The sequence below is a fragment of the Entelurus aequoreus genome, linkage group LG13, assembly GCF_033978785.1.
Source record: "Entelurus aequoreus isolate RoL-2023_Sb linkage group LG13, RoL_Eaeq_v1.1, whole genome shotgun sequence".
NCBI classification, from domain to species: Eukaryota; Metazoa; Chordata; class Actinopteri; order Syngnathiformes; family Syngnathidae; genus Entelurus; species Entelurus aequoreus.
The window spans coordinates 65,196,199-65,209,638 of NC_084743.1; the positions used below are offsets into that span (position 1 = coordinate 65,196,199).

Here is a 13,440-nt window from a genome sequence, read left to right on the forward strand (position 1 = left end):
TTCAGCGTAGACCCCCATGTCTCACCACATCAAGACAGTTGTCCCTCCGCCCTGTTGCTGTGGTAGTAAGTATTTGCTTCATGTCCACTACTTCTTTGCTCAAACCAGTACGAGCAACATTGTGGATGTATATATATAAACCTACAGTGACTTATTAGACCAACGCATTAAGGTTTAGTGGTTGTGTGAATGTAACTAACGACGCGGCGAAACAGGAAACTCTAAACGGGAATAATCCTTCCGATGTGATACTCTTTGACGGACAGTGTGTGGACCAATCGGCGTCGAGGGGGGCGGGGCCTGCGGCAAAACAGCAGGCAGTAATCTGCGGCGTCGGAGGAGAGCGGCAGTCTGCGCTCATCATCTCAACCATCTCAACCACTTCATCCACACTGGGCATCGGTAAGCGCAGTTTTACACTCGTAAAGTCAGCAATATTTCAACAATTATCTTTATAAAGATGCAGTTTTCGTGATCTAATTGTGTCTCATAATGATGTCCATCTATGTGCATATAGGGACAAGCGGTAGGAAATGGATGGATGAATGTGCATATATTGTCATGAATGTGGAATTGTGTGAGTGAGAATGCCATTCTTTGCTGTGGGGAATAATAGGGAAATGGTATTTTCCCCATTCAAATGGGTATTATTATTTATTTTATTATTGTTAGTGCCTGTTGCCGTGTCAATCAATTCATGCATCCGGTGTGGTGGCTTTTTGTCCTTGAAATACATGATGGCACAGGCGCTGTGAGTGTGAATTTACAAAGCAGATTGTAATATCCTGCTCCTATTCTCCCCCAACAACTCACCCACCTTGTAACACACACACACACACACACACATTTGCAGGTATAAATCTACCTCCAATCTAATTGTACAGTATATGACAAAAAAGTGTAATCGACATTGTATTTGATTATTATCTGACGCAACTAAATTTAATTATTAAAAAAACAAACATGGAAAATACCATCCATTTCTTTTTCTGCACAGTTTGTCTTAAACACATGTTCATTTGTATATGTTAATACATAAGAAAGTTATCAAAATGCAAACATTCTTCAATCTTATAGACAGGGGTTCTTCGACTTTTTGACCTCGGAGCCCAACTTTTTCCAGACAGAGCGGCCTGGGGCACACACAAATAATAACCCTGAATTAGTAATCTTGATTTTAATCATATTCAATAATTATATCTAGCCTACCGTGTGTTATTCACAGAAGTTATTTGATTAAAACAGAAATCTTAGGCTGAGGCCAGGCTGATTAGACAAATAGATACTAACCAAATATATTGCATAAGAAGGGACTCATAAATAACTGATGAAAAATAGATTCATGTGTAGTTATGTAGTACTAAAATAAATTAATAATGAATATGTTTCTTAACTAAACTGTCTATAACATTAAAGTGAAGGTTAATATACAGCTTAACTACTTTAGTCATATTTTTGGTGCTTCTCTATGACTTTAGCCCCAGACTTCTTCTGTTTGTTTGAGATTGTCGTGACGGCCACAAGTGGTGGAAAAGTGTATTACAGCTGCGACCCATACGGACCACAGCTGACAAACAGATTTTTGATGGCCCTGTATAGGGGAAGCTCGCGATCCAACAATGGCCCCTGGCTCTGTGGTTAGGAAACACTGTTATAAAGGTATGTTCAGATTCCACGTTTCCCACTAGGATGAATTGTATTTGGTCAAATTAATTCCAAACTGCCACTAGTGCGGGCTTTTTGTGGCCAGAAACAAAATTTGGTTTGTGGCCTCATTTCGGTCTTTAATATTATTAGTGTTTAATTGTATAAGGCAGGGGTGTCAAACTCGTTTTCATTGAGGGCCACATCGCAGTTATGATTGCCCTCAATGCTTTTAACAATGAGTAATATATGAATATACATGTATACATATAATACATTGACAAAATTTTTTTTTTACATAAGCTGCAAAAAAAATATATTTAAATTTTACTTTGAAAACTGGCAGCTCAGTCACCAGAATTTTACAGTAAAAGCAAAAGGTTTATTACAGCATATAAAAAAATGTAATAAATGGAATGGAAAGGAAAACAAATACCACTGTTTTTAGCAGTAAAATTCAAGCCACAGAGCCGCCAGTTTGTTTTTTGTTGTTTTAATGTGTTTTTGTTTGTTTTTTAATATTTTAGTGTCTTACTGTATATGAAAAAAAACGGTACCAAAGTTGATTTTACGGTAAAAAAAACTCAGACGGCAATATTTAACCGTAAAATCTATTGTCAATTTTACAGTCTACAATTTGATTGATAATTTGTATTGAAATCATAACTCAAGCAGATATTTAAGTACAGTATTTATCTTTATTTTAACAAAAAAAAATTGGAAATACATGATAATATAATATTTTGATTTTGATATTATTGAATTAAAAAAATATGCAGTTCCATGCAGTACATGATTTTTATTGTCAAACGGGAAAAAAAACTAATATATTTCATATTTTATTAACGCATATTATTTCCAGGCTTTCACGGGCCACTTAAAATAATGTGGCGGGCCAGATTTGGCCCCCAGGCCTTGAGTTTGACACCTGTGGTATAAGGTATTAAAGGTATTAAAAATATAAACAACAGTGCACATCTATATTGACGCTGTCAGACCCTTTCTTGATCAGTTTTCCTTATTCCATTCCTGACATTTCCTGAAAGTCCAATCAAAATCACCTCTTAACTTTTTGAGCTATGTCGCTAATGCTAACTAACAAACAGACAGACCTACAAAGTGAATACAAAACCTCCTGGTGGATTAATTAATCGACAGATAAATGAAATTGCCATGTCTTTATGTGTGGCTGTTTGGCCTGTCCCTTCCTAACGTGCCGCAAGAGGGTTCACTCATTGCTGTTCTAGTACTTTTTGAGCACATTCAACAATCACATGATACGAATAATTTTGTTCATTATAACCGTGATGTGAAATTCCGTGTTGTTACATCCTTATCTTGAAACAAAGTAGTTTTAAGTGGCGATCGTAGTATCTTAGTTTTTACAGTGTACTTGCTCCCCTCCTTTTGCACGTGTGTGTTTGTCATGCTCAGCGCCTTTGAGCAATGTCAGTGTGTGAATGTGTGTGTGTGTGTGTGCCTATTCCTTCCAAGCACTGCACTAATTGCACTTCAATAATTAAATGTCAGTCCAATCAGCCTTGCAAAACCAAACAAGACAAGGGATGCAGGGTTGCTGGCTGAGTGCGTGCACGTGACGACCAGAACTTTCCAAATATGAGTGTGTTTTTGTGTCAGTCGAGAACATGCAGTACTGAGTGTGTACCTTCACAGGCTTAAAAAAAACACACAAAAAAAAACACCGTGCTCCGCTTGCATGGCACAAAACAAACCGTAATCTAGGTTTGTCCTGAAAAACCTGCAGCGCATTCACGCTGACAGTTGCTGAGTCAGCGTTGTTCTAAAAATGTGGCGCTCACAGGAATTTGCTTAGAAGACACAATATCATAAGCGCAGTGCAATAGATTTTTTTAAGCGTTTAATTCAAATACATTAGTACCTCAACTTAATTGGTTTTGTGACAGAACTATTAACTCAAAACACTTGTGTCTCGAATCACCGTGTGAAATCAATACATTTGTGCTTGGACCCACTTAAACCGTCACAATCTTACCAGGTAAAATGCCTTTTAAAAGGAAAGACACACGTTTAGATAACAAATATTGTATGAAACAATACAATAGATCAGCGGTTCTCAAAATTTTTTCCAACAAGTACCACCTCAGAAAATACTCGGCCCTCCAAGTACCACCGTAATGACCAACATTAAAATACATTAGCGTAGTAGGCCTAAGTATTCATTAAAAACAAGGCAGGGGTTTTATTTAACAAGTATATTTAGTAGTTTTGCTCACTGTAACATTACACAGTTTGAACAGCCACACTGAGTTTGAATACATTAAAATAAAACACTGTACTTTAATCCAGTGATTCTTTGGCGTACCACTAGATGGAGCCCGCATACAACAGTTTGAGAATCCCTGCAATAGAATGTACCGGTACTACTAACCTCTAACGTAGTTTTATGAAGTAAAGTATTTATAGTGTAAGGGTGTGAACCTTTTGGGCAACTAATGATTCGATCCGATTCCTATTCCTAGGGTGACGATTCGATTCAGAATCAATTCTCGATTCAAACATATTCCTGCAAAGTACTATTTGGTCAAACAATGATAATTAATTGTTTTTCAAAACCGGTTACAGGTTAGAAAAGCTATTTCTGGTTGCATGGAGATGGCCTAAAAACGTATTTTTAAAATTGTATTAAAAAAAAAAAAAGATTTTTGTAAATATATACATTTATATATATACACACATATATATACAGTATATATATACACATATATATACACACACATATATATATATATATATATATATATATATATATATATATATATATATATATATATATATATATATATATATATATATATATATATATATATATATATATATATAGTATACAGTAAAAAAAAAAAATTGTAAAATGGCTTATACTTGTATAGCGCTTTGCTACCTTCAGGGTACTCAAAGTGCTTTGACACTATTTCCACATTCATCCATTCACACACACACACATTCACACACTGATGGCGGTAGCTGACATGCAAGGCCCTAACCACGACCCATCAGGAGCAAGGGTGAAGTGTTTTTCTCAAGAACACAACAGATGTGACTAGGTTGGTAGAACCTGGGGATCGAACCAGGAACCCTCAGGTTGCTGGCACGGCCACTCTCCCAACCGCACCACGCCGTCCCCGTATATATATATATATATATATATATATATATATATATATATATATATATATATATATATATATATATATATATATATATGTGTGTGTGTGTGTGTGTGTGTGTGTGTGTGTGTGTGTATATATATATATATATATATATATATATATATATATATATATATATATATATATGTATATACTGTATATATATATACACTACCGTTCAAAAGTTTGGGGTCACCCGAACAATTTTGTGGAATAGCCTTCATTTCTAAGAACAAGAATAGACTGTCGAGTTGATCAAATGAGATGATGAAAGTTCTCTTTTTCTGGCCAATTTGAGCGTTTAATTGACCCCACAAATGTGATGCTCCAGAAACTCAATCTGCTCAAAGGAAGGTCAGTTTTGTAGCTTCTGTAACGAGCTAAACTGTTTTCAAATGTGTGAACATGATTGCACAAGGGTTTTCTAATCATCAATTAGCCTTCTGAGCCAATGAGCAAACACATTGTACCATTAGAACACTGGAGTGATAGTTGCTGGAAATGGGCCTCTATACACCTATGTAGTTATTGCACCAAAAACCAGACATTTGCAGCTAGAATAGTCATTTACCACATTAGCAGTGTATAGAGTGTATTTGTTTAAAGTTAAGACTAGTTTAAAGTTATCTTCATTGAAAACTACAGTGCTTTTCCTTAAAAAATAAGGACATTTCAGTGTGACCCCAAACTTTTGAACGGTAGTGTATATATATATATATATGTATGTATATATATATATGTATTTATATGTGTGTATATATGTATATGTATGTATGTATGTATATATATATATATGTATGTATGTGTATATATATATAAATACAGTATATATAAATGTGTATATATATGTATATATACAGTATATGTATGTATATAAATCATTAGTGGTCTGCTTTGTTTTCCTTACAGTTAGTCATCTTCTCAGTCCTGTATATCCATAACTCCTTCTGCCTCTGTCCGCTGGTTAGTAAGATTAATAAAGGGTCGTTAACCTCTCTCTTCACCCTGTCAAGTGAACAGCGAGCACCCTGGGACTTCCGGCCGGTCCAGGAGCAAATTATGTCATTTTCCAACAAGGCGAGCAATCAGCAAATCCACTGAGACGAGGATGTGCTGCAGATAAGGGGGGTGTTAGTCTGATTAGTGCGAGCTTGCAATCACCTGCTCAAGTGCAGAGATAATTGAAGGGGATGATCCTACTGCACGGCTAAATGTAACATAGTGGTAACTAGGGATGGGTGTGACGATTGATTGGTCAATTGAATTATGGTTATCAATGCGGTTGATTATTCAGTGTGTCAAGAAGACAGATGGTCAACGCAAGCATGAACATGGAAAGAAGAAGCTGAAGTGGCTTGTTTTTTAACAGACACTTTTATGTTTGGCCTTAAAATTCACATATTGTATGTTAGATGGTCTGGTTTACGATCATGATGTACGTAAAGTGGAAAATATGGCAATAAACTGGATTGATTCAGACTAGAGATAGGCGATATTGCCTACAGTCTATCTTGTGATATATATTGCAGTAATTGCATATAAAAATAGGGCTGAGCGATAAAACGATATCGGTATATATATCACAATAGACAACTAATCGGTATTAATTAAAAAAAATGCGTTCGATAAAACGTGCATCATTATTTTTTCTTCTTCGCCAGAAGAAACCAGAAGTTGCAAAGCAAGGTTGGTTGCACCAACAAAGGCACCCGCTCTCTGGTAACTGAGCAACGCAGGAAGTGGGAGTGACACGCTAACAGCCAATCAGGTAAGAGTGTCATCTTGTTGTTTCGTGGTTGATTCTTTGCATGGAGTGAGAAGAGAGAGCAAAAATGGAGAAATTATGGATAAAAGAGTAAAAGTGACTTCGATAATGAGGCAGTTTTTTTTTGTTTTTTTTTAAACGGACCGTAGTCAGACCATCGTGGTCTGTAAATGATACAAGGTGCTCGTCCCCACCAAGACCGGTAATACCGCGCTCACCCTTTAGAGCACAGTCGTAACTTCCTGGCACTCAACCTGCAGAAAAGTTTTTTTCTCAGGTTTCTATGTTTACATTTTCACACTTTGCACAATTACGTAATGTTTGCACCTTTTAAGAGGTCATTGATAAAGGCCTACTGAAATGAATTTTTTTTATTCAAACGGGGATAGCAAATCCATTCTATGTGTCATACTTGATCATTTCGCGATATTGCCATATTTTTGCTGAAAGGATTTAGTAGAGAACATGGACAATAAAGTTGCAACTTTTGCTCGCTGATAAAAAAAAAGCCTTGCCTGAACCGGAAGTAGCGTGACATCACCGGAGGAAGTACTTCTCACAATTCCCCATTGTTTACAATGGAGCGAGAGAGATTCGGACCGACAAAGCGACGATTACCCCATTAATTTGAGCGAGGATGAAAGATTCGTGGATGAGGAACGTTAGAGTGAAGGACTAGAATGCAGTGCAAGACATATCTTTTTTCGCTCTGACCGTAACTTAGGTACAAGCTGGCTCATTGGATTCCACACTTTCTCCTTTTTCTATTGTGGATCACGGTTTTGTATTTTAAACCACCTCGGATACTATATCCTCTTGAAAATGAGAGTCGAGAACGCGAAATGGACATTCACAGTGACTTTTATCTCCACGACAATACATCGGCGAAACACTTTAGCTACGAGCTAACGTGATAGCATCGTGATTAACTGCATATAGAAACAAAATAAATAAACCCCTGACTGGAAGGATAGATAGAAAATCAACAATACTATTAAACCATGGACAGGTAACTACACGGTTAATGCTTTCCAGGCCGGTGAAGGTTAACAATGCTGTTGCTAACGACGCCATTGAAGCTAACTTAGCAACCGGACCTCACAGAGCTATGCTAAAAACATTAGCTCTCCACCTACGCCAGCCAGCCCTCATCTGCTCATCAACACCCGTGCTCACCTGCGTTCCAGCGATCGACGGTGCGACGAAGGACTTCACCCGATCACAGATGCGGTTGGCGGCCTGGAGACGGAGGAAGTTAAGGTGAGTTCGGCGGCTAGCGCGTCTGCTATCCATCTCTCAGTCCTCCTGGCTGTGTTGCTGTAGTCCGCCGCTAATACACCGATCCCATCTACAACTTTCTTATTTGCAGTCTTCATTGTTCATTAAACAAATTGCAAAAGATTCACCAACATAGATGTCCAGAATACTGTGGAATTTTGAGATGAAAACAGAGTTTTTTGTATAGGATTCAATGGGTCCGTATACTTCCGTACCAACCCTTGACGTCACGCGCATACGTCAGCATAAAAAAACTTTTTCAACCGGAAGTGTGGCGGGAAATTTAAAATTGCACTTTATAAGTTAACCCGGCCGTATTGGCATGTGTTGCAATGTTAAGATTTCATCATTGATATATAAACTATCAGACTGCGTGGTCGGTAGTAGTGGGTTTCAGTAGGCCTTTAAGTGTTTATTATTGTTTTAGAATTGTGTTTACATAGAGTGTTTTCCATGCTTGTGTTGACATTTCCTTTCAATTCTACCTTGATAGCTGAGACGATTATAATCCGAGGAAGATAACGTTTGAAATAAAAATGTTTACATTGAACATATTTTTCTCCTGGTCCTTATATTTGATAGGTCTTGAAAATATCAATAATTATCGATATCGACCGATATAAAACTCATATAGTGATACAGTTTTCAACCATATAGCCCAGCACTAGATAACGATACGTATCACAATATATTATCTGACATAGATATCTAAAACGTGGTCTGGAGCTCCAACTCCGACAGTTTGAAAATAAATAGTCGAGTGAGGTTAGCTTTTCAGTACGCCTGCATCAATCACATGCTGTTGCCTAGGCAACCCTGTCTTACGCAAGAAGGTGCAGGTCAGAGTGAACGTGTGCAGATGTGATCCAAACATGTGAGTCGTGTCCATGTTCACTTAAGTCCCGCGGCCCGCCGGGCGTGCAGGCACAAGGTGTGAGGTTTAAATGGCAGCAAGGATTACGCTGCCTGTTTGACGTCACTTTTTTAATTGCGCAAATGTCAACTGGCGGATTACGACAGAGAGAGGGATCGCTTTTTTAAAAAAGCGGGTCAGTTTAATGGCATGGAATTAATCACATTGTCAAGATTATAGGATTTTCCAGATGATTTGGTTGTGTTGGTCACAAAGCTTAGTGTGGGGTTTCCGTCCTCACTTGCAAGGCATGCTGGGAACCCTACCTTTAAACTTCCCAAAGTGGGGCCAAAAAGCCACACACAAATGTTCATCTTTCTACCCATAAGGTCAAGAATTTTAAGTGGTATTTTTCCCTCATTCTTTTAAGGGGGGGAACACAGTCATGATCTCTTATGACAATTATCATAGTTTCTGGTATTTTGTTTTATTTCCTGTCCAGCGCTCTTATTTTTGTCTCGGTTTCCTGTTTTCCTTCTTTTGGCCTCTACCTCTTCTGTCTGAGCATCTGTCTCTGATTGGCATTCAGGACACACTTGTTCCTGGTTGCCAATCAGGATGCTTTTCATGCCAACCGTGTCATCTGGATGGTTGCATAGCTTTCCCAATGCTTCCTGTGACTGTTTTTTTTCCCTTTTGCACTTCACAGCTGTTTACCTGCACATTGCCTGCCATATCTGCTTCCTGTGTTCACGATCAACACTACCGTGACGCAGACTTTAACACACGTGTAGATAACAACATGAACAATTGCATCAATCATTTGCACATGAAAATTCTGTTAATAACAGCAATTATGATTTATTTAACACATAAACCAGTGCATACAACAACATGCCGAACAAGGCTTAGGTCAGGCTGATTACAAAATAAATGCTAATCAAATATACTGCAAAAAAGGGACACATGTAAAACTGATAAAAGATACATCTATTTGGGGTCTTTTTCAAGTTAATTTAAACTATGCGAGAAAGTTACAACCATGAATAATCCAATCATTCATATGATTTAAAAATTAAAAAAATTTGACAACATTAATTTGATTACATTTTTGTATTATTTTAAATATTAACGATACATTGAAAAAAAAATGTAGCCCACTTTGGTAGTTATTTTTTGGTCAATAACTTGTTATATGCAAGTTTTTCAAAATAAAAAAAAAATAATAATAATTTGTTCAAAATGGCATTCAAAGGGGTTCAAATAAATAAATAAATAAAAACGTGACACGGTTGTTATTTTAATTTAGTCGATTGAGAGATTTGAGCAAAAACAGTAGAAAAAACATGAATCTAAAAATATTTTATACAAGTTTAACTCCCTGAGGACTTAATGCTACATAACTGCTATTAAATTATATACTCCCCAGGGAGTAACATTTTGTTTTTTGACCATTTCAGTTTATCAGTAGATACACTTTGGGGAACAGTTGTCTAAAAATATAGTAAAAGGTAAAGAGTTTGTAAAAATATAAATAAATAAAAACTGCCGTCAAATGGCGGCTGACTTATAGAAAATGCATAGGCGGATCGTCGTCGACAATGTCATACAATTTAGTTTTTTATTATTAGACAGATTTATACAGTAAATATACATGTTCCATACAATGAGCCATATCATATCAGTACGAGGAAAGACGTCTTTGTGTCTCGTATCAATGCTGGCTTGCATTGTTAAGTTTATCAAAATAAATAAGTTTATCAAAGTGCATTTATCACTATTTTCCAATAATTTTCATACAGAATGATAATACCAGTACTAACCGTCCACAGTTTTACTGCAAGGTTGTTATAAATACTGTTAATTGTTACTTACCTACTAAACCAAGTTTCAGGGTTAAAAAAAACAACGCCGCCATGTGGTGTATTTGTCAGAAATATGATGGCTCAGCTGAAATAGTAGGGCAGAATGTTTTGACTAACTTACACCCGTTTAGAAGTAGGTGTTCCTAGGCAAGGGCAGTAATATTGTAGCTGCCACCTATTGTTGTGGACACATTATTTTGTCACCTATAACATACAATAACTAATAATTACAAACCAGCAGACTGGGTAGCTTTCCTCACAAAGGACATTGATTAACCGTAGTTTTAGTTTCTTTTCGGTGTGTTGTGATCAGTGTATTATTCGAACGATTCCGATACACCGACCCTTTATTGTGACGCCGGTGAGCTACGGTGTGTAGTGATTACATCGATATTTTTTAGCATCACAAAATCTTTTTTCTTTTTTTTTTAAATTTATGTTATGTTTATAAACTCAGGAAATATGTCCCTGGACACATGAGGACTTAAATTATGACCAATGTATGACCCTGTAACTACTTGGTATCGGATGGATACTCAAATTTGTGGTATCATCCAAAACTAATGTAAAGCATCCAAACAACAGAAGAATAAGTGATTATTACATTTTAACAAAGTGTAGCTAGAACATGTTAAAAGAGAAAAAAAGCAGATATTAACAGTAAATGAACAAGTAGATTAATAATTAATTTTTCTAACACTTGTCCTTAATAATTTTGACAAAATAATAGAATGTAAAATGACACAATATGTTACTGCATATGTCAGCAGCTAAATTAGGAGCCTTTGTTTGCTTACTTACTACTAAAAGACAAGTTGTCTAGTATGTTCACTATTTTATTTTAGTGACACAATTGCAATAAGAAACATATGTTTAATGTACCGTCAGATTTTTTGTCAAAATAAAACCAATAATGCAATTTTTTGTGGTCCCCTTTATTTAGAAAATTATCAAAAAGTACTGAAAAGTATAAAAATAACCGAAATAATCTAAATATATATATATATATATATATATATATATATATATATATATATATATATATATATATATATATATATATATATATATATATATATATATATATATATATATATATATATACACTACCGTTCAAAAGTTTGGGGTCACATTGAAATGTCCTTATTTTTTAAGGAATAGCACTCTACATTTCAATGAAGATAACTTTAAACAAGTCTTAACTTTAAAGAAATACATTGCTAATGTGGTAAATGACTATTCTAGCTGCAAATGTCTGGTTTTTGGTGCAATATCTACATAGGTGTATAGAGGCCCATTTCCAGCAACTATCACTCCAGTGTTCTAATGGTACAATGTGTTTGCTCATTGGCTCAGAAGGCTAATTGATGATTAGAAAACCCTTGTGCAATCATGTTCACACATCTGAAAACAGTTTAGCTCGTTACAGAAGCTACAAAACTGACCTTCCTTTGAGCAGATTGAGTTTCTGGAGCATCACATTTGTGGGGTCAATTAAACGCTCAAAATGGCCAGAAAAAGAGAATTTTCATCTGAAACTCGACAGTCTATTCTTGTTCTTAGAAATGAAGGCTATTGCACAAAATTGTTTGGGTGACCCCAAACTTTTGAACGGTAGTGTATATATATATATATATATATATATATGGCCTTCCCAAAGTCCTGACTTAAACGTGTGGACAATGCTGAAGAAACAAGTCTATGTCAGAAAAACCAACACATTTAGCTGAACTGCACCAATTTTGTCAAGAGGAGTGGTCAAAAATTCAAGCAGAAGCTTGCCAGAAGCTTGTGGATTGGCAACCAAAAGCGTCTTATTGCAGTGAAACTTGCCAAGGGACATGTAACCAAATATTAACATTGCTCTATGTATACTTTTAAGTTAAGTTAAAGTTAAGTTAAAGTACCAATGATTGTCACACACAAGTGGTGAAATGTGTCCTCTGCATTTGACCCATCCCCTTGTTCACCCCCCTGGGAGGTGAGGGGAGTTGACCCAGCAGATTTGGTCACATTTTCAGTAGACCCATAATAAATTCATAAAAGAACCATCAATGTTTTTTGTGACCAACAAGTATGTGCTCCAATCACTCCATCACAAAAAAAATAAGAATTGTAGAAATTATTGGAACCTCAAGACAGCCATGACATTATGTTCTCTACAAGTGTATGTAAACTTTTGACCACGACTGTATACCTCTGTCTTCTCTCCTCCATCCCTTCACTTCTTTCAAGCGCTCCTTAAACACATTTGTCTCTGTCCATTTCCCGTAATCCACGTCATTCTCGTGAATTCCTCCTCATCCTCCTGTCCCCACCTCTGTGGCCGCCCAGTCCTAGATTTACTCCGTTCACTCATCCTCCGCACGTGTTTCTGTCGCTCCTTTGACAATCACCCTCCTCCTCTTTGTCCACCTCTTCCAGAACGAGCTATCGCCGCAGCTATGTGGATGCTGGACGTGTCGGCCCCTCTCCTCCTCTTCCTCTTCGTCCTGTTGCCGGGCTACGGTTGCCGAGCGGCGGACGTTCCGGAGGACGCGACGTCGGATTTCTCTGTCAGGCTGTACCATCAACTGCAGGCGGCGGGGAGCCAGGACAACATTGTCTTCTCCCCCCTGAGCTTGGCGGTGGCCCTGGGCATGGTGGAGCTGGGAGCCAAGGGAGTGTCGCTGGAGGAGATCCGACACGCCGTTGGATTTAACCACCTGTTGCCAGGTGAGGAAGCATACTTGGTTTTAGCTTCGGCCTGCAGGTCAAAGACTTGATGCAAATTGTAGCTCAGTACAGCCCTTTTTGTTTTTGTAAACATTTTTTCATTAGATTTTTCACATACACTACCGTTCAAAA

General features: G+C 37.0%; 1 protein-coding gene across 3 annotated transcripts in view; it reads left to right on the forward strand.

Moving 5' to 3' along the window:
- Positions 1–253: 253 nt before the first annotated feature.
- serpini1 (serpin peptidase inhibitor, clade I (neuroserpin), member 1) overlaps positions 254–13,440 on the forward strand; it is a 41,885-nt gene continuing 28,698 nt past the window's right edge. Inside the window, exons 1-3 of one of the 3 annotated variants that reach the window (XM_062068169.1) lie at positions 273–402; positions 6,494–6,600; positions 13,018–13,308. In XM_062068169.1, the coding sequence (XP_061924153.1) occupies positions 13,038–13,308 (271 nt within the window). In that variant the 5' untranslated portion in view covers positions 273–402; positions 6,494–6,600; positions 13,018–13,037. Of the gene's footprint in view, positions 403–6,493; positions 6,601–13,017; positions 13,309–13,440 lie in introns of all 3 variants that reach the window. The other 2 variants (XM_062068170.1, XM_062068171.1) reach the window with 2 other exon arrangements.